The sequence below is a fragment of the Bos indicus genome, chromosome 11, assembly GCF_029378745.1.
Source record: "Bos indicus isolate NIAB-ARS_2022 breed Sahiwal x Tharparkar chromosome 11, NIAB-ARS_B.indTharparkar_mat_pri_1.0, whole genome shotgun sequence".
Classification (NCBI taxonomy): domain Eukaryota; kingdom Metazoa; phylum Chordata; class Mammalia; order Artiodactyla; family Bovidae; genus Bos; species Bos indicus.
Genome location: NC_091770.1, coordinates 46,619,701 through 46,640,000, shown reverse-complemented (window position 1 = coordinate 46,640,000; position 20,300 = coordinate 46,619,701). Strand labels below are relative to the sequence as shown.

General features: G+C 54.4%; 2 protein-coding genes across 15 annotated transcripts in view; one reads left to right on the top strand and one right to left on the bottom strand.

Annotated features, from left to right (window-relative positions):
• PAX8 (paired box 8) overlaps positions 1-3,786 on the top strand; it is a 65,219-nt gene extending 61,433 nt beyond the window's left edge. For 5 of the 8 annotated variants that reach the window (XM_019970269.2, XM_019970264.2, XM_019970268.2 and 2 more), the window contains 2 exons: positions 1,119-1,205; positions 2,655-3,786. In XM_019970269.2, the coding sequence (XP_019825828.2) occupies positions 1,119-1,205; positions 2,655-2,731 (164 nt within the window). In that variant the 3' untranslated portion in view covers positions 2,732-3,786. The remainder of the gene's footprint in view (positions 1-1,118; positions 1,206-2,654) is intronic. The other 3 variants (XM_019970267.2, XM_019970270.2, XM_019970266.2) reach the window with 1 other exon arrangement.
• Positions 3,787-16,921: 13,135 nt separating this feature from the next.
• The window catches only part of PSD4 (pleckstrin and Sec7 domain containing 4), a 44,542-nt gene continuing 41,163 nt past the window's right edge, over positions 16,922-20,300 (bottom strand). For all 7 annotated transcript variants that reach the window (XM_070798779.1, XM_070798778.1, XM_070798776.1 and 4 more), the window contains one exon: positions 16,922-19,202. In XM_070798779.1, coding sequence (XP_070654880.1) covers positions 18,945-19,202 — 258 coding nt within the window. In that variant the 3' untranslated portion in view covers positions 16,922-18,944. The remainder of the gene's footprint in view (positions 19,203-20,300) is intronic.

The following is a 20,300-nucleotide window of genomic DNA, read 5'->3' as shown; positions in this document are numbered from 1 at the left end:
TTCCTCTTCTATAAATTGGCGTTATTGATGGGCGCCTCCCAGTTGTGAGAGTAAAGGAACATCGAGTATGGGAAAGTGCTTTGCCAACCGTAAGCTCCGTCTGAGTTCCAGCAGTAATTGCGGTGGTCTGCTTTGTTATTTAAGGGAATTCTTAAGTCATTTCTTTGGTAAGTAATTCTAGTGAGGCCAAGAATCCACTCACAGAAACAGGTGATCTGATTTGCTTTGTGTAAGTCGTGTGCTGAGTTTTCTTCAAGTGGCAGGTTTGAGATGGGACAAGAGTCTCTTCAGAGGAAGTCTCAGGCCCCACATGCTCTCCAGGCCCCTCCCCTTTTCTGCCTTTCATCCTCTGCACCCATCCCCAACCACACACACACACACACACACACACACTCTCTCTCTCTCTCTCTCTCTCCCCTCTGTAACAAAGCATATTGAAGGAGGCTACAAAGAACCCGCCTGCCAATACAGGAGACGTGGGTTGGGAAGATCCCCTGGGGAAAGAAACAGCAACCCACTCCAGTATTCTTGCCTGGAAAATCCTATGGGCTGAGAAGCCTGGCAGACTGCAGTCCATGGGGTCGCAAGAGTCAGACACGATTTAGTGATTAAACAACAACAGCACAGTTTATACTCCCTTGAGTTCTTCCTTGACCTCTAACCTCTGTCACTCACATTGACCCCTCCTGGAAAGACCTTTCTACAGAAGGTCCAGGCAGCAGCAGAAATGGTTAGAACCTGGAACCTGGAGTCACAGCACAGCTTTCAAATTCCACCAAACCCTGCAGCTGTGTGAGCTACAGATCCCCAAGTCTCTGTTTCCTCATCTGGAAAACAGGCATCATAATAACATCTAACTCCTGGGGTTCCTGTGAGAGCTGTCGTGTCAGGGCGGTACCCCCAGTCCCTGACGGAAAAGGCACTGCCCCCCAAAGGAATGCAGACGGAGGGGCCTCCAAAGGGCTCTTGGAGGGGTCTCCTGAGCTCCCACTGTCCCTGCCCTGGCCCCGTCTGTCCCCCAGGGCTCGCTGTGTCCACCCTGCAGACCCTCATCCCCCAGACCCAGCCCTCAGGCTGTGAATCCACCTCATGGGTCTCTCACTGTGTGCCTCCCACAGGAAGCGAATACTCTGGCAACGCCTACGGCCACACCCCCTACTCCTCCTACAGCGAGGCCTGGCGCTTCCCCAACTCCAGCTTACTGAGTAAGTTTGCCTTTGGGACTGTCACAGGCCCTCCACTGTTCGGGGTGGGTGGAGGTGCTAGGTTGGACCAAAGTGGTCTGAGAGCTGGGAATCCCCAGTTCGATGGAGGGCCTGGAGAGACAGGTGTTATTCATAATCCGAGCAGGTCAGGGAAAGGCAGGGTACCAAGTTGTCTGGGGGGAGAGGCGGAGGGGAGACTTCTGGGCATCACTCACTTCTCTGTCCTGAGGCCATGTCTGTGAAATCTTTGTTTTGTGTAAGATTCAGGGCTCAGGCTTTGGGAGGGCGGGGGTGGAGGGGACATCTCTGCAGGATGGACAGGCTAAGAAAGTTCCACGGGGAGGGCACGTGTCTGTGCCCCTCCACATCTTGGAGGGTGCCTAGGGGAGTGCCAGCAACCCTCCTGCTGGGGAGCGTGCTGATTGCAAACAGTGCCATCCTGTCGCTCTCATTAACCATCTAAGTGGCTCGAAAATACTCTTGATTCAGCCCCAAAGCCCTTACACAGAGACCCTCTGTTCCACCATATTCCTGATATTTGGCTTGAGATGTGGGCAGCAGCCTTCAGTATGGAGGTCTAGATAGTGAACTGGACTGCAGGGCTTCTCATCGGCCCCTCTTCCCCTGGGCCGGGGTTGGGTTGAGAAACCAAGGAAATCAGGAAACCAAGCCCCATAAATGAATGTGAGGGATCCCACTGGAGTCTCCATGAAGGGGTGACCTGGAGGGTTTGGGAGCAAACCTGAGCCTGTAGAAGCCGTAGCACAGTGCAGCTGACCCCAAGGGTCTCCATTCCCAAGATCCCCCCTCTCTCCTCCTGTTACCTCCTCATGTTCCAGGAATGACTAGGAAGCTGACTGACTTGAGCTCTGTTTGCCATGTGAGTTCAAGCCACCCTTTTGTCCAGTTCAGCTCAGAAAGATGAGAGCATAGAGCTGTGCCCTCCCCATGGAACTTCCCCTGGCTGTCCATCCTGTGGGTGTGCAGAGCAGCCTGGAGGAGGCTCTCAAATCCACATATCCCTTGAGCAGTCAGCTTTCCATCCCCGCTGGTTCCTAAGATCCTCTGATCTTGTGCCTTTTGGGCAAGGCCGGGGAACATCCAGCGATCCCCCAGTCAGTACTTGATTCTTCAGGGCTCCAGGCGTAACTTCTCTTTCTTGCCCTCTCTCAATGCAAGGGTGCTGAAGGTCAAAGGAATCGTGGGGAGGGGAGGGGCAAGAAGCCACTGTTCTCCTTCTGGCCAGAAACTCAAAGGTGAGCCTAGAGAAGGAGGAAATAAGGGCCAGAGAGGAGTTAATCTTTGATGATCAGATAGGCCAGAGGGATCAATGATTAACTCACGCTGTCTTAAAGGTTAGCAGAGGCAGGGGGAGGCTATGGTGCAATTTTTTTCTTCTGACCGGCAGTGTTGTTGTTCTTTTTTTTTTTTTTTTTTGAACTTATCCAGGTTCCCCATATTATTACAGTTCCACATCAAGGCCGAGTGCACCGCCCACCACCGCCACGGCCTTTGACCATCTGTAGTTGCCATGGGGACAGTGGGAGCGACCGAGCCACGGGAGGACTCAGCCTGGGACAGGCCCCCGAGAGTCACACAAAGGAATCTTTATTTATTACATGAAAAATAACCACAAATCCAGCACTGCGGCTCCCTCCCTGTGTGGGTGATTCAGTGAACCATGAGAGACAGGACGATGGTGGAGGAGACGCCTCTGGTCCTCCGGGACTCCTTAATGAGGGACAAGAGTCCCAGGGGGACAGACTGTCCCATTCCAAAGAGACAGAATCGGAGGAGAAATGTGGACAAGAGAGCTGGAGAGAGATGGCCCTTGGGGCCCACAGCGGGCTCTGGGGCGCACAGAGGCGCCTCTGTGGCTCCACTGTCGACACGCTCTAATGGCCATGGGCTGTGAGCACTTCTGCCCAGCCTGCAGCCACAGTGGGTGCGCAGGCTCACCCCCACTGCCACCCTGAGAGGCACCACCTTCTCTATGCAGCTTGCTTGGCTCTTCCTGCTCGTCCCTCCTGGTCACGGGCTCAACCCTGGGTCCAGCCAACCAGGAGCTCCACCCGGTGGTCAAGGTGGTCAGCCGCCTGCCTTCCCCTTACCTGCTGCTGTGAATGTACCAATTCCATCCCAGGAGCTCCCCCGCAGTGGAGAATCCACCCCTCTCCTTGGCAGCCAGACCAGCCCATTACAGCTGGAGACAGACATTCCAAAGCACCCCTCCCACCCCGCCCTAGGCTCTGGGGGGTGGGGTGCAGCCCTGCCCAGAGTAGAACCAGGCATGTAACTGGGGACCCTGCCTTCTGCTCCCAACAGCCCTGCCAAACCCACAGCTACTGAGAGACCCTGACACAAACCCGCCTACAGTTCCCTCTCTGGGCCCCACAGCTCCCACCCCCGCCCCCACCAGGCCTGACTGTAAATACTGTAAATGAGCCTCAGCTTAAGTCAAACTACCCCTTTCCTCTCAGTGTCGTTTCCCTGCCATGTCCGGCTTCTCTCCTTGAAGCTTCTTTCTTTTTTAAAAGACAACCCACCATTGCCATATGACTCAATAAACCATTGCTCTTGGTCTCTGGCTTTGGGTTGACTGGGTAGGAGGAACCCTGTGACAGGGTTTTCTCAGAAAACCTCAGAGCCTAGCAGCCAATGAACTCATATTGGGGCTGCGTGTTGAAAGGACTACTATTGTTCGGGAGAACTCTGACTTAGCATTCTGCCCCAGGGAGATGTTCGGCGCCAGGCACACCACTACCCCAAGCTTTGATTGTTCCATCTCTGAGTCAATGAGAGCAGAAAATAAGCAAGTGGCCTGGTGTCTGACCAATCACAGACTCCCCACAGGTGGTGGCTGCTGTTACTTACAGGAAGCCAAAGAATCAGCCAGGAAGGCTGGTGACAGATCCAGGAACAGCGCCACAGGGGAGCCTGCATAAACAGCTCTTAGGATCCCTGAGGTGTGAGAGGAGGGAAGGGAGAAGACAATTATTGGGCTCAGCTGCCTGGGAAAGTGTTGAGAGTGTCAGTCACTCAGTCATGTCCAACTCTTTGTGACCCCACGGACTGTAGCCTGCCAGGCTCCCCTGTCTGTGGTACTGTCCAGGCAAGCATACTGGAGTGGATTGCCATTCCCTTCTCCAGGAGATCTTCCCAACCCAGGGATCGAACCAGGGTCTCCTGCATTGCAGGGACATTCTTTACCGTCTGAGCCACCAGGAGCTGCATGGGATCCTCACATAAATGAACCTGGGATTTGCCCTATTTTACATATGGAGAAACTGAGGCTCAGAAAATAAATAACTTGGCTGAGGCAGGAAGTGGTAGATCAAAACCTCTTACCTTAAGTCTAACACTTCGGCTTAGCACCACGGGCGCTCATCAGGGATACCAGGGACCCTAGGGAGATCCAGGGACTACCCCTGAGAGTCTAATATCTTTTGGCTTGGTTCCTAAGTATTGGGTTGGCCAAACCGAATGAACTTTTGGGCCAACCCAATATTTGGCAATATTGGACATCCCAGGTGGGGCTAGTGGTAAAGCACTTGCCTGCCAATTCAGGAGACGTAAGAGACTTGAGTTGGATCCCAGGGAAGATCTGCTGGAGGAATTAATGGCAGTTCTCTCCAGTATTCTTGCCTGGAGAACCCCATGGAGGACAGAGGAGCCTTGCAGGCTACAATCCATAGGGTTGCAAAGAGTTGGACATTACTCAAGCGACCACACGCGAAATATTTGGCAAGACTGGGTAGTCAAGAAGCCGGGGCAAGGAAGGGGTGAGGGAGTTACTGTGGGGACTTAGAACAACCCTCTTCTGTGAAATTCCATAGAACAAGGTGGGAAATACCGTGGTGACTGCAAGGGCTGGCTCTGTCCACAAGAGGATGCTCGTCCCACCAGCAGCTGCCTGGTGTCTGTGTGGACCCTCTTCATTAAGGACCCAGCTGGAGTGGGGCCAGGGAGTGGTGGGGGGAGGATGCCCAGGACAAGGCTGACAGTTGGGCAAACAGCAGCTGGGGCTGAGTCTGATGGAGGAAGGGATTCCTCAACAACCCCTCATCCCCAGGGACTCTCAGGCTGAGAGGGCAGAGACTCTGACCCCCCTGGTTCTCCCAACAAAGAGGCCAGGAGTGCTCACTGAGGGTAGCATGGACAAGGCGGACCCTCCCACGAAGAAAGCTGGTCCCCGTGTCTTCCTTGTGGATCTGAGAAGAGTCTCGTTCTTCAATAACAGGACTTCCCTCTAACCTCGAGCATGGCAGCAGGACTGAATCCCATTATATCTGAGGCTCTTCATGATCCTAAACCTCTGCGTTCCTGAGCTCCCCAAGACAGTCCCCACCCAGGAACCACCTTGAGTTGCTTGGTGCCCCCAGGAGTCTGCAGAGCAACCCTTTCTATTCACACCCAAACCCTTTCTGGGAACACTGGTGCCCTGGTAGCCTCTCTAAGCCCTGAATGACAGAAGAACTTGGCAGTGCTTTTGCTGGGTGACAATGGCTCAGCTCTCTCCTTTTTTCTCGGAGGTGAGCTGAGCCTCCCAGGATGCTGCTCAGAGCAGGTGTCTGTGGGTGTGTGACATGGCTCAAATGCAGCGGGTCCCAGCCAGTACCTCTCCAGACATTGTGTCCATGGTCAAACCCCAGGGGCTTAGAAAATATAGCTATCTACATGTCAGGGACTTCTCTGGTGGCTCAGATGATAAAGACTGCCTGCAATGCAGGCAGAAGACCCTGGAGACCCTTGTTTGATCCTTGGGTCAGAAAGATCCCCTGAAGAAGGAAATGGCAACCCACTCCAGTATTCTTACCTGGAGAATCCCATGGACAGAGGAGCCTGGTGGGCTACGATCCACAGGGTTGCAAAGAGACACAACTGAGTGTGCACATGTGCACACACTTGCTGGGGGAGAGAGATGATCTGAGGTGCCCTGTCTTGGGGGGCAGTATTGGGACAAGTCGGGGAGGTGCATGAGGGGGCCATGGTGAAGAAGAAGCATGAAGACAAGGATGGGAGGAAAGGGGCGTGGCCACAGAAGATCCGGTTGGGGCATGTGGGACGCATCTGTGGGCAAGCAGTGGGAAGTAGGGGAGGGGTGGTCTACTCTGTAGCAGAGTCGGGGGCCTCTAGTTTCTCTGAAGACCTGGACCTGGGCAGAGAGAGCCCAGCCTCACCACCCCCCTGCCCCATCCCCAACCCGCATTGTGCCCTGGAACCAGCCCTTTCACTACCTATGTGGAGAGGCCTCCTCAGATTTCCAGGCTGCTCTCCCTGGTCTGTCATCCTCGCCCTTACTCCTCCAGCACCCCCTGTACCCTCCCAGAACACACCAGGCTAGCCCAGGTGCCTGGAGCTCAGGGGTCAGTGTGGGCCAGGCAGCCCCTGCATGTGGGTGGGTTTCCTGCTAGGAGAGCAGTTAGGGTGGAGCAGAACCCATCTGTCTAAGGTGGGCTGGAGCTGCTGTGACCCTCTGGCTCCTGCCCCATGGCCTGGGGCTGGGGGGCAGGCGGGAGTCCTGCTCTAAGACCAGCCCCCAGGCTGGTTCCGAGCCCTCCTGTCACTTCTTCAATTTTCTTGGCATTATTTAGTCGCTCAGTCGTGTCCGACTCTTTTTGACCCCAGCGACCACTTTTGTCTCCAATTCTGAATATTGGCCTCATTTTGCACTTGCGGAAACTGGGAGCAAGAGGTGCCTGGATTTTTCAAGGTCATTCAGAGGAACTGAGACCACTGCCTGAACTCTAATCTGAGGCTGAATCTGCATCCTAATCTAAGGCCTTGAGTAGCAGGGTGTGGCCGGGTTTCTGCAGAGACCTCAGGCTCCCATAGCTCAGTGGCGAGGTACAGAGTTTCATGGCCGCCTGGGGCACTGCCACACCCACCCAACATCAACGTGGGGACAGTCCTGGATGAAGGACCCAGAGGTTAGCCTGCGGATGGGGAAGGAGTGCCGGGGTGGCGGGGAATGCCAGCTGAGCCTCCATCCTTGGTCCCAAGTCTCCCCCAGGCCAACCCTTCAGCCCTCCTCCAGCTTTTAGGGTCTTAAAGCATCTCCACCTGCAAGGAGTCTGATGGCTCCTCTGTCCCAGCTTGTGTGTCTCCCGCAGACAGAGAGTGGCCAGCCACACTCCCACAGCTGTGATGCTAGTGAAAGCATCTCGTCCCACAAGGGCCACCTCCTCTCTCTACCTGCCTCGTCTCTTTCTCCTTCCTTTTCTCACCTCTTCTAGTTTCCCCATTCCAGTCCCTCTTCTGCAGGATTCCAAAGCAATTATTCCTTTGTGAGACCTTTTGTGTCTCCAGTGAATATTCGTGAGGACTTAAGAGGTCCTGCATCTGCTCAGAAAATGCTGCAAGCATTTCTCCTCCCTCCCTCCTTTCCCTTCTGGTTTGTTTCTCTTCTCTCTGCTCTCTCCTCTTCCTCTAGCTCTGGGGGCACTCGGGATACAGATGCTGAAGGTCTTTATCTCCTGATGGCAGATACTGATTCCCTACTGCTCCCTGCTCGCACGCACACGTGTGCATACACACACACACACACACACGTGCCACCAGCAACCCCACCTCCACATCTCTAAATGCCTCAAGCAAAACCAGGTGCCTGGCTTCCTGGATGAAGCTGGAGGAAGCAGGCAAGGCTGGTCCCCTCCCGGCCAACATCCTCCCTGAGTATCACCCTTTCTCCTCCTCTCGCTGAGCGGCAAAGGCTAAACCTCAGGTGCCGGGGGGCTGCCCTGAGACTTAGGTTGAGGGCTGGGTCTGCGGGGTGTGGGGCTTTGTTTTGGGGGGAGAAGAGAAGCTGGAGCCCAGCTCTTCCACATCTGTGCCCGGTGGCAGCCGGCCAGGCTGGGGAGTGAAGCGCTGCCTCCGGCTCTCCCAGGGAAATGTGATTTCCCCTTGAGTGTAGCGGACTGTGCAGTGTGGAAATTGGCTCTTTTCTGAGCGAGTGGAGGCTGTTCTGGAGTGGGAGGCGGGCTGGGGCCCGCGGGAGGCCGCGCTGGCCCCCGGAGTGAGCCGGGAGCAGCCATGTGCTGAGAACTCATTAGGGATAAATCACACTAGTACCAGCGTGAAGCCAACACCCTCCCCCCACCGTGCCTCCTGGTCCCCCCTTGTCTCAGACTCCCCCTCTTTCCCTCCCCCTCCTCCATAGCCAAGGCATCCTCCCCCGTGTAAGAGGAGCCCAGGCCCACACGCGTGTGTGCACACACAGCCCTGCCTGCTGCCTCAAATCCAAGGGCCCATCCTTGAATGAGAGCCATGTTCATTTACAAATAACTCTTTTTATTTGTTTTAGATGTGTTTGCTTTTTTGCCAGGAGGGGGGCATTAGTCACTTCACTAACAGCCCAGGCCTGGGAACTCACATTCCCCTCCACCGCATCCCTCCATTGAGCCCCAGTTCTTATGACCTGCTCCTGCTTCCCAGGGAGTCCTGAGTAGAGGTCCCCAGCTGTGGGCAACTTAGGTTTCCGCTCCCCCCGACCCCCATACATGCTCTGGGGAGAGGTGCTGGTTGTGATTTAGTTGCTAAGTCATGTCTGATTCTTGCGACCCCATGGACTGTAGCCCGCCAGGCTCCTCTGTCCATGGGATTTTCCAGGCAAGAATACTGGAGTGGGTTGTCATTTCCTTCTCCAGGGGGGGTCTTCCCGACCCAGGGATCAAACCCACATTTCCTGTACTCCTGTATTGCAGATGGATACTTTTTACCACTCCCTAGGCAGATGAGCCCCTGGGAAGAGGAGCACACCCCATTGGTCCTAGCCCGGAGAGAGTCCCCCAGTCCAGTCACACACCCACCAGGGGACATTGCTTCAGGAAAGATGCTAGCCATAAATGGATGCCCTTGGTCTGAATGGAAACTTATTTCTCCATCAAAGCAAAGAAGGAAAAGGAAGTGTGTAAAAAAGAAGGAGGGTTTCCTTCCGAGGTTGCTCAGCAGTAAAGCATCTGTCTGCCAATGCAGGAGGTGCAGGTTTGATCCCTGATCCAGGAAGATCCACTGGAGAAGGAAATGGCAACCCACTCAGTATTCTTGCCTGGGAAATCCCATGCACAGAGGAGCCTGGCGGGCTACAGTCCATGGGGTAGCAAAGAGTTGGATGCGGCTGAGCACACACGCTAAAAAGAAGGGAGGCCTTACGGCCTCTTGACCTTGATGAGAACTGAGGTTTACCTGTTGAAATTACACCACGTCCTCTCCAGAACCACCCTCTTTGCTGATGACGAGAGAAAAGGCCTAGTCACCAGCTATTTTAGGGGCTGAGGTTGTGGTGTCACTGGAGCTGTTAGTTATGGTCATCTGTTTACCCCCTGGGAGATGGCATTGCCGCAGAATCCAGGCCTGGGTGTGGGGCTCTGTCCCCACCCCATCACCTCCTGGGTGGCAGCCCCAGGGACATCCTCAGCTTCCTGGGCCATAAAATGCGCGGCTCTGGCCAGAATGATGTCCAGCGCTAAGGTCATGTATCAGTAGTCACCCGGTCATCAAAGGCATTACGAGACTCATTTGACTGGTTCAGGTATGAAGCTCTCTTCCAGATTCCCCAGGTAATTTTCCATCAGGCAAACACCGTACTTCGTGTGTGGAATCAGTCTCCGTTTGGGGTAGAGGCAAAGTGGCTCCTGGCGCCCCACTCACCCGGGGAACTAGAGTCCTGCTTCAGCTGGCTAGTGAAAGCCAGGCTTCCAGGGGCTTCCACGATGGGGCAGAGATGAGAAAACAGCAAAGCAAATACAGCCACAGTTAGTACAGGCCGGGGCATGAGAAGGTGTAGGCCTCACATTCGTTGATTCATTCATTCATTCGGAAGCAGATCATAAACCACCTACTTTGTGCCTGTCCCTGTAAGAGAGATGAACCGGATGAGATCACCCTCCTCCAACCCCACCGTCACCCAAAATAAAAACAAAAAACCTCAGAGCTTAGAGCCTTTATAAAAGTCACTCTAAGGACTTCCTTGGTTGAAGGTGGGAAGGTGGTCCCCATCTTTCAATACAGGGGATGTGGGTTTGAGCCCTGGTCGGGGAACTAGGGCTTCCCAGGTGGTGCTAGTGGTAAAGAACCCATCTACCAAGGCAGGAGGCATACGAGACATGGGTTCGATCTCTAGGTCAGGAAGATTCCTTAGAGGAGGGCATGGCAACCCACTTCAGTATTCTTGCCTGGAGAATCCCGTGGACAGAGGAGCCTGGCAGGCTACAGTCCATAAGGTCACGAGGAGCTGGACACGACTGAATCCATTATGCACGCAGAGAACTAAAATCCCATGTGTGGAGGGGCAACTAAGCACCACAGCTGCAGAGAAACCCATGCACTGCAACAAAGAACCCAGCACTAGTTCCACTTCCACTTGCACTTCATCGTTCACTGCAGTGAACAACCCCTGAACCGCATCTAACGCCGGACACAGCCAAAAATAAACAAATAAACATGAGAAAAAATGTCACTATAGAGCAAGGTAGGAAAGGGATAAAAGCCAGAAGAGAAGGGATATAAAGTGTTGGCAGGTTTCAGGGTAAGATTTGCAAAATTCCTCCTGCCTGCCACTCGCCACCCCAAGGCCCTTCTCAAGCATCCATAGCTTCTCCCAGGAGCCTCTAGGAACACCAACTGCAAATCCTAACCTACAGCCTGACCCCTCTTCCTTAAAAGGATTATTGTCCTGACTTCTGTGTCCCAAGGAGGGTTTGGGAGGGCTCTAGGCAAGAAGTCTCAATGTCGGCGCCCTTTCCCAGAGGCCCTCCCACCCCACTGCAGGCATTGAGGGCCAGCCTCCCCACCACCCCCCACCATGATTAACTAGAACCAGACAGCCTGGGTCTTTCTTTGAGTCAGGAATCTTTATTCCTCCAGTGGGGTAGGGAGAGCAGGAGATGCTCAGAACCTCAAAAGAAACCAAAAGCTCCCCTCCTTGTGGTCCTGCCTGGTCCCGCTCCTCTCCATTTCAGTAGCTCCCTGACCCAGGCTTGGGCCAGCCTAGCTCCCTGACCACAGGTCCAAGAACTGGAGAGAAGAGAGAAGGATGAGGGTGCTGGGTAGAGAGGGTCGAGGAGGCCCCAGGAGAGGAGGCAGGTGGAGGGTATGCGGAGTTGGGGGGGATGGGGACACCACCTGGCTGTGAGTCCCCATCTCTATCTCCTGGGTTCCTCCACCCCCTGAGCTCTGGTTCAGGGTGGTGACAGTGACCTGGGCCTTGGGGACAGGCCTCACCTCCATGACCTGTTTCCCAAGCACGTTTCCACCCAGCTTTACCTGGAGGGTGGTGGGAGGGGCGTTTGGGGGCAGAAACGCAGTGACTGGGGGAGGAGAGGGAGTCACCATGGGGGAGCAGGTGCCTTTCCCAGCAGCCAGCCTGGGGTGGGGGAGGGGTGGGGGGCGGAGACCCAGGCTGAGGCTCGGGGGCCCATCTGAGCATGTCGCCTGCTAAGGAAGAGCGGAGGCAGGGGAGGGGAGGGCGGGGAGGTGAATAAATAATAGGAAATAAAACTTCATGAAGCAGAAAATAAAAGGCAGATTATACAGATGTGGCAATTTGAAGGATCATTGCCTCTGTCCTCTTTTTAACTGCTGCATCTGGAGTTTTGAAGCAGCTTATCCCCTCCCCTCCCTCTGTCGGGTCCCTGCCTGGCTGGAGGCCCCCAAGGGGCCAAGACACGCGAGGGGACAGCACCTCAAACACTTGGTCGGAGGTGGTGTTTCCCAGCACCACGTGCTGCCGCCCAGCCGTGGATGGGCCTGCGGGGCTGGGACACTGGGTGAAAGGGTGGCCTGGGTGTTTGGGGTGAAGCCACCCCGAGTGAGGTGAGGTTGAGGTTCTCTGTGTGAGGAAGGGGAGAATTTGTGGGTGAGAACAGGGCTTCCCAGGTGGCACTAGTGGTAAAGAGTCCTCCTGCCAACGCAGGAAACATATAAGACGTGGGTTTGAGCCCCCCGGGTCTGGAAGATCCCCTGGAGGAGGGCGTGGCAACCCACTCTAGTATTCATGCCTGGAAAATCCCAAGGACAGAGGAGCCTGGAGGGCTACAGTCTATAGGGTCGCAAAGAGTAGGACATGACTGAAGTGATTCAGCACACATGCACACACAGGGTTGGTGACGGGGGCGGGGTGTGGACAGGTAGGGGTGACAAGAAGGAGCCTGGATGATCAGAAACGGGGTGAGGATTTGGGTGGAGCCTGAAGAAGGCTACTCCCTGGAAAAAGGGGATTTGGGTGAGGTTTGGCTGGAGGATGAGGTCTAAAACCTCTGTATCTTCTTGCAAGCGGCTTCTTTCTCGTCTTCATCAAAATTCATTTGTTAAGCCTCAATTTGACACTGTGCCGGGTGCTATATAAACAGACATGGTCCCTGCCCTTAAGGAATTTCCAGCCTAAGACACACACACATGCCAACATTTTGTTTATTTTATTTTAAATATTCATGCCTTCCCCACCTTGTTCCAGAGAGGATCTGAGACAGCTCACAGGAACTGCATGCAATGAATTAGTCAAATACAAATACGAAATAAAGCATCGGGACCACAGAAAATATAAACTGGGTAGAAGGATGGGTCCCGAACTGCAAACATGCCTAGAATCTTTGGTGGCCAAGCAACAGTGCCGTCACTCACTTCCTGGGTCTCATTTGTTCAATGAGGGAGTCAGTACCTCTCTGTGCATACACCTCCTTCCCCCACCGTCCGTGTCACATCAGATGGGGGCAAAGAAATCAGAGAACCAGAAGCTTCTACCTGACCCCAAGGTGAGGCAAAGGCCCATCTGGCTCAAATCTCCCCATAATCCTGGTGTGTTGTCTTTCAAAGCAATGGACAACTTGTCACAGCATCATTCATAGACACGGGGGACAGTTTAGGGGAGATGACACCAATCTCACTCTCACGGGTCATAAGTAACATTTACACAGAAATTTGGCTTCCCTGGCAGCTCAGTGGTAAAAATCTGCCTGCCAATTCAGGAGATACAGGTTCAATCCCTGGGTCAGGAAGATCCCCAGGAGGAGGAAATGGAAACCCACTCCAATATTCTTGCCTGGAGAATCCCATGGACAGGGGAGCCTGGCGGGGTATGGTCCCGGGGGGTCACAAAGAGTCATACATGATTGAGCATGCACACATGGGGGTGGGGTGGGAACAGAAATTTACCATTTCCAGGAGGATTAATTTGAGGGTCCATATCCCTACAGACAGAACTCCAGGTCTGCAATTCCAAAAAAAAATATTAGGGCTGAAAGCTTAGATTTGGAAGTTTTTCCCAGAAGTTAGTCTGGTGCCCATGAAGTCAGTGAGGCAAGATCTCTGAGGTTTCACTTTGGGAAAAGGCTGAGTTCAAGGCTGGGGGTGGGGGCGATGCAAGCAGAGGAAAGATGGAAAAGAACATGTAAGGAAGTAGAAGAAGAGCCAGGAGAACGTGGAGTACCGGAAGCCCAGGGAGGATAAAGTTTTGACATTTATAATTTTCGATACCAAGAGCCAGGCCTTGGACAAGGCCCTGCGATATGATGGAAAACAACCTGCATTGTTCCCGCCTTTGGGAGGTTTATGTTCCACTGGGAGCAGACAGACAGGAAAGACTGGAGAGGAGGGATGTGGAAACTTCGGCTTTGATGTGATAGGGAATAGCTGGGGGAGGAGAACGCAAAGAAGGCTTCACAGAGGAAGTGATATGTGGATGGCAATGGGTTTTTCCTCTTCCCAGCCCTAGCTCTCAGTGTTTCTCAGCAGCTGGTCACAGCCCCCATCCTCTGAGTAGCATTGCCTCCACGCCCCACCCCCAGCTTGGAAGGAGGCAATCTGAGTGGACATCTGTCACTCGCAACGTCCAAGCAGAGGGAGAGCCGAGGGCAGAGGCCCAGCCTTGGAGAAGGACCCCGTGTTTGAGGGCAGAAGGTAAACTGGAGCCCAGAGGCGGGAGGCTGCCTGGGGAAGACCAGCAAAGCCAGCGCTAATAGCTAACCGGGCTTCCTCCTGTGCCCGGCATTGTTCTGAGTTGTTTATGTGCATAATTTCACTTAAGGGCCCTGTGAGGTAAGTGGTGTTATTATCCCCATTTTATAGAGAAGCAAACCAAAGCACAAGAGGCTAAGCAAGTGGCCAGGTCACGCTGGGCTTCGTGTAAGGTCCACAGATCAAGGGGCGGATGGGGCCAAAGGTCACTGAGAGATGAAGGGCTGAGGAGGCTGAGAAGACTTTGGTGATGGAAGGTCATCAGTGGAGATTGGTGGCTGGAGGCCAATGTGCCAGGTATGAATGGAACCAGGTGAGGGAACAAAACAGCTGGCAAAGACTACCCATCCGTGGGTCTTGGCTACAGGAAGCAGAGAGTCAAACATAGGCTTTTCTTCTTCCTTCTGATGGTGATTCTTCAAGTTGTTTACAAGGCAAGATAATGAAGGGGTAGAGCATAGGCCCAAGACCCAGATGGGACCCCCAAGGGGGAGCTCTAAGGCAGGCAGAAAACTGGGGAGAGAGAGGGGATAGTCCCAGAAAGGCAAGGAACACCCCTTCCACAGGAGACAGGGAACAGGTAGAGGTGGAGCCGCCAGTTAGATGCAGAATAGTGGGGGACAGAAGTGTTATTGTAAGGATGTGAGGGTTCAACTGTAAAGAAGGCTGAGTGTCAAAGAAGCGATGCTTTCAAACTGTGGTGCTGGAGAAGACTCTTGAGAGTCCCTCGGACAGCAGGGAGATGAAATCAGTCAATCCTAAAGGAAATCAGTCCTGAATATTCATTGGAAGGACTGATGCTGAAGCTCCAATACTTTGGCCACCTGATGCAAAGAGCTGACTCATTGGAAAAGACCCTGATGCTGGGAAAGATTGAGGGCAGGAGAAGGGGGCAACAGAGGATGAGATAGTTGGATGGCATCATCGACTCAATGGACATGAGTTTGAGCAAGCTCCAGGAGTTGGTGATGGACAGGGAAGCCTGGTGTGCACTGTCCATGGGGTCACAAAGAGTCGGACATGACTTAGCTACTGAACAGTAACAAAGGTGTTGGCAGAGCGGGTGGTAAGGAGGGGCCGTTACACAGAGTTTGACATTCAGTAAACCCCATAAGTGAGCAGGGCAGCATGGAGGCTGGGGGAGGGGAACAGAAGGGAGGAGAGGCCAGGTGTGAGAATGCCAGGTTGGCCCAAGGTTCCAGGTCATTCTCTCTGCCCCCTCTTTTCTTATAGAAAAGTTGCACAGATAGTATAAACATCTCTAGGCCATTACTATTATCTACCCTATTCTAGGCTCACTCACTCAAGTTATTGCATCTTAAAGCCAAACTCCCAGGCTGTCTCCCAAGCCATGGGTTGGTCACTCTTCTGCTCAAAACTCACCCTTCTGAGCTGCCCACCAATTCCTTTATGATCTCTCATCCAAGTACTAACCAGGCCAAACTCTGCTTAGCTTCCGAGACCAGACGAGATCAAGTGTGTTTAGGATGGTATGGCCATAGACACTGATTCCCTTCTGATCTGGCCTGAGCCCACCCTGACCACTCTGTGTCTTATGCCATCCCTCCTCCAACCCTCCAGTCCAGCTCCTCCAACCCCAACAAAGCCCTCTTGTTTCCATCTGACTCTGAGCCCCGCAAGGAAATGACCGAGCCCTCAGGCCTTAGTGACCTTTAACTCCTCCCTGGTTCCCAGCAAACAACAAATAAATGAATGTTATTAGCAGAAAGCCAGATGGAGCAGAGATGCTGAGAGACTGGGAAAAGGTTGCACCGGTGTGTCACCTGGCTCATGGCAGTGAGCTGAGCCCCCTAGATGGCAAAGGAGGCCCTGAGGACAGACTTCAGCTAGCCTTATGCAGTCTGAGCTGCTCACCAAGAACGTGTGTCCAGTCCCTTCCCCTGCAAAGGAATGGGCCAGCCCACTCCTGGGTGGGAAAGAAGAGGAGGGTGGAGACAAGGTCAGTCTAGGCCCGTGGGGTTTGATCTGTTCCATACGCAGGACTGGGACTGGGTGAAAACTAAACTCATTTAGTTTTCACTGTTCTAGGTTCCCTGAGACAATTCTGTAGGGAATCCTAGGCTGTCCTATATGACTCCAGAAACTTTTTCCTCTCCATCAGCAGCAAGAGGGTCTTCCCAGATGGCTCAGTGGGTGAAGAATTCACCTGCAATGCAGGAGACACAAGAGATGCAGGTTCGATCCCTGGTTTGGGAAGATCCTCTGGAGAAGGAAATGGCAATCCACTCCAGTATTCTTGCCTGGAAAATCTCATAGACAGAAGAGCCTGGCGGGTCACAGTCCATGGGGTTGCAAAGAGTCGTACATGACTGAGCAAATAAGCACAAGCATTTCACTGAAGAAAGATGTCAAAGTACCAAACCTTTGCCTTCCCAGATAGTGGGAGGCCTGGCCTGGTGGGAGGCCTGACCTGGGCCACTATGGCCCTAGGGAAATGGAAGAGCCTGGTTCTGGTGATGGCCAGGAGCACCCAACTCATTACCTGTTCTTCTAGAGGCATAGCTGCAGCTGGACACCTAGTGCTTGAGGCTTGGGAGATGCAAGCCCGCCCCCCAGTGGTCACATGTCATAACCGCAGCCTAACAACCCATCAAGCCTCCAGGCCAAACCCTGCTGGAGCAGCGCTGGACAGGGTGCACCCTAGCAGCCTGGAGCACCTGGCTTTGGAGACCTCCTGTGCCAAGGTGAAAGGGAGGTACAAGTTCTACAAGAGCAAAAAAGCATGGAAGCGTCACAGACATGCATGCATGCAAACAAACCTCTGCCTTTTATTCTGGTTTTGGAAATAAGGATACAGGTCAGTGAGGTCAAATAACCCACTCACAGCGGTTCAGCCTGTAAGCATCATTTGTGGGCCAAGTCACGTCCGCACGGCGCTAGTATACCACCCCAATCAAATGAGACAATTGGCCTCTGCCCATCAGAGTGGCCCATGGAGCCTTAAAAACACCCGTTGGTGCCTCTGACCCAGACCTACTGGATCCAGATTCCTGGGCGTAGGATGCAAATGTCTCCAGTGCCACTCTATACTGTCAGTTGGGCGCCAGAGAACAGGATGGTCCTCTCCTAGAGGCCAGGGACATGCTTGATTCATGCCTGAATCTCACAGTACTGGCCCATAAAGGTACTTAATATTATTGGAGAAGTGAAAGAATGAACCCATGAGTGGATGAATCAATGATTCTGAGGTCCCCTCCCGCTGTGACAGCCTATGTGACTCCTGCACACGATTAGCATGCTACACATTCACAGACATGCACACGCACACAGATACATACATGCACACACAGACCCACACACACAGACACGCACATGCACACACACGGCAAAGGAAACCCAGCCTGCCACCCTCAGGCAGGTGCCAGACGGTGGCCTCAGCTGCCCACAGCTGCCTGCCCCTCCCAACCCCCTCACTGGCACACACCTCCTTCTTTACTGGCCTGTATTTATTGTGTACCCACTGGGTGCGTGGCCCAGCCACGGACAGACACTTGTTGGTGACCCTCAAGTGCCAGCCCCACCTGGTGGAGTTGCAGGCCCCCGTGTTGGTTACAGGCACGAAGAGGAGGGCAGGGCGGCAGGAAGGCTGGAGAGGCCGTGCATGCGTCAGCCAGCAGGCGGGTGGCGAGAGGCCCCTTTTGGCAGGCAGCCGGCTCTCACACTTGGCTGAACAGAGACAATGGTGGCTGCTTGGCGGCCCGGCCTCCTTCCCACAGGCAGAGCCTCGGGTCCTCAAGTGTCCGGAGAACAGCCCAGCTGGGATGCGGCCAAAGGGAGCACAAGGGGGCTTCCCAGGGAGGGTGGAAAGGGCCCCTGGGAGCAGGCTGAGGGAGGGAAGGGGTCCCTGAGTGAGTCCTGAAGGTTCCAGGGGAGGGGTTTGTGGGGAGGGAGCCAGGCCTTCAAGGCCCCTCACAACTCTCCAGAGCCCCCAGGGGACACGGCATGCGTCACCACCTCTTACCCTTATCCTCCCCAAACCTGGAGCACCTCCTTCCCTGCTCTGGGGTGGCAAAGGCCCTTGTTACAGGGCTCTCTACTGAACTCTGGGCACCCTCTCCCCTTACAGCCCTCGCTGACCACCGTTGGTTCCACTCTGACGATCAGCCATTGGCCATGGGAGGCAAGGCCTCTCTCATCTGCCCCCTATACGTGCAGGATGTAGGGAAGACCAAACAAAGGCAGGGGGCCCCAGAGCCAGCCTCACTGAGCCCTTGAACTTGCCGAGTCTCTGGTCCTGCCCAGAAGGCTGTTCCCCGCAGTGGACAGGGCCCATCTGGGGTCTCCCAGGACCTCTTCCAGCAAGTCACCTGATTTCCAGAGCAAGACCGCTCCCAGTGCTGCAGCTTCCCTAACCTGTCTGTGCCAAGGTCTCTACGGCCCTGGTCTCTGTCCCTGAGGATGGGGGAGCTCACAGGGCCTCTGACTCAAAGACAGAGAGCCGAGCAACTCCCCAGGTCCAGGAAAGGTGTCCTCTGTGGCTTCTGGAGGGATGGAGGGTAGAATGGGATGAACTGTGGGAGCTGAGTCAAGTCTTTGACCTCTGTCCTCTCTTGGGAGCAGCCGGGGTGGGGGCAACAGTATCAGGAGAACTCCAGTGTGGTGAGTGAGGGAAGGAAGGGGGGACCACACTAGCGTATCCTTCCACAGGGAAGAGGCAGGGCCCCATCCTCAGCACGGACCCGATGATATAAGGCTATTCCTAGGGTTTCATCCCAAATCCACCGCAGGCCCAGGCCGCGGTGGGTAGTTGGTAAGGTGACCCTGGTTTCACAGTTGATTGCGGTTCCGTTTGGGGATGATCTTCCGGTAGGTTCTGCGCTCTGAGATGTTGCGCTTGACCTTGGCCGTGGTGGGGGCCTCATCCTGGTGCAGCGACGGGCTGGAGTGGGACTTCTTCAGGCTGGGCTTGGGCTCCTGCAGGCCTCCAGCCTCCCTCCCCAGCTGCTCCTCCCACAGGTCCAGGTCTTCCGACGGGCAGTGTAGACGGGCCACAAGCAGCTGTAGGTAGGTCTCATAGCGGGTTTTCTGGAACACATATGGGTCCCACTGCCTCAGCACCACCCCAGTTCCAGGTCAGGAGGGGGCTGGGATCACACAGACAGATCACACTGAATGATGCTACAGGGACAGAGACTTTAGAAAGAGGGCTGGGCCAACAGCTAGCATTCACTTGAACAGCGATCTCTGCACATCCTGTCCTTCCTCAGGTATCTTAGAGTTACACCCATCAGCCTGGCCCTGTTTGATACAGCCAACACTGCCTGGTGCTGTAACTAACATTTCCGGAGCACGTTACATCGCTGAGACACTAAAAGATCCATAAGCCACTAGGCTAGAGATCTGTGCAGCACTGCACACAAACAGCACACATCTGTATGCAGCCCTCATTGAGTCTGAATAGCATTTTAACAACTGGCATCTGGAGAGCATGGCGCTAACTACCCTCTTCTGCTTAACACTCCTCGGGCCCCCGTAACTAGCATCCTTCAGATACAGTTCCCACCCTCCAGCCCCCTTGGTCCTCATCCACGCCCTGGGAGGCTGGGTGGGAGTCATCGCTGTGCTTTATAAAGAGGAAGGGTCAGTGTTAGTTGATCAGTCGTGTCTGACTCTGCGACCCCATGGACTGTAGGCCGCCAGGCTCCTCTGTCCATAAGATTCTCTAGGCAAGAATACTGGAGTGGGCTGTCATTTCTTTCTCCAGGGGATCTTTCTGCCCCAGGGACTGAACCCAGGTTCTCCTGCATCGCTGGCAGGTTCTTTACCATCAGAGCCACCAGGTAAGCCCACCAGGGAGGGTCAAGGCCTTGCTAAAGGTCCCAGCAAAAGGTTGGTCAGTGGTGGGGAATGGCTGGAGTGCTGCAGGCAGGGCTGGATCCTATCAGCCACCCCTGGGACCTCGGGGAAGTGGCAAGCTCACGGCTATGGATGCAGCCAACGTCCCAAGAGGAAGAGCTAGAAAGGGAGGTAGAGGATAGTGCAAGACTAGTGGACACAGACAGGAGGTGACACTGACGCTTGCTCCCCTCTCCCCTCCCTGCCCCTGGGTGGCCTCTGCCCTCCTCTCTTGTCACATTGCCCTACACCCCGCTCCTGCTGAATTTGGACGCAGGATTGGGGGTG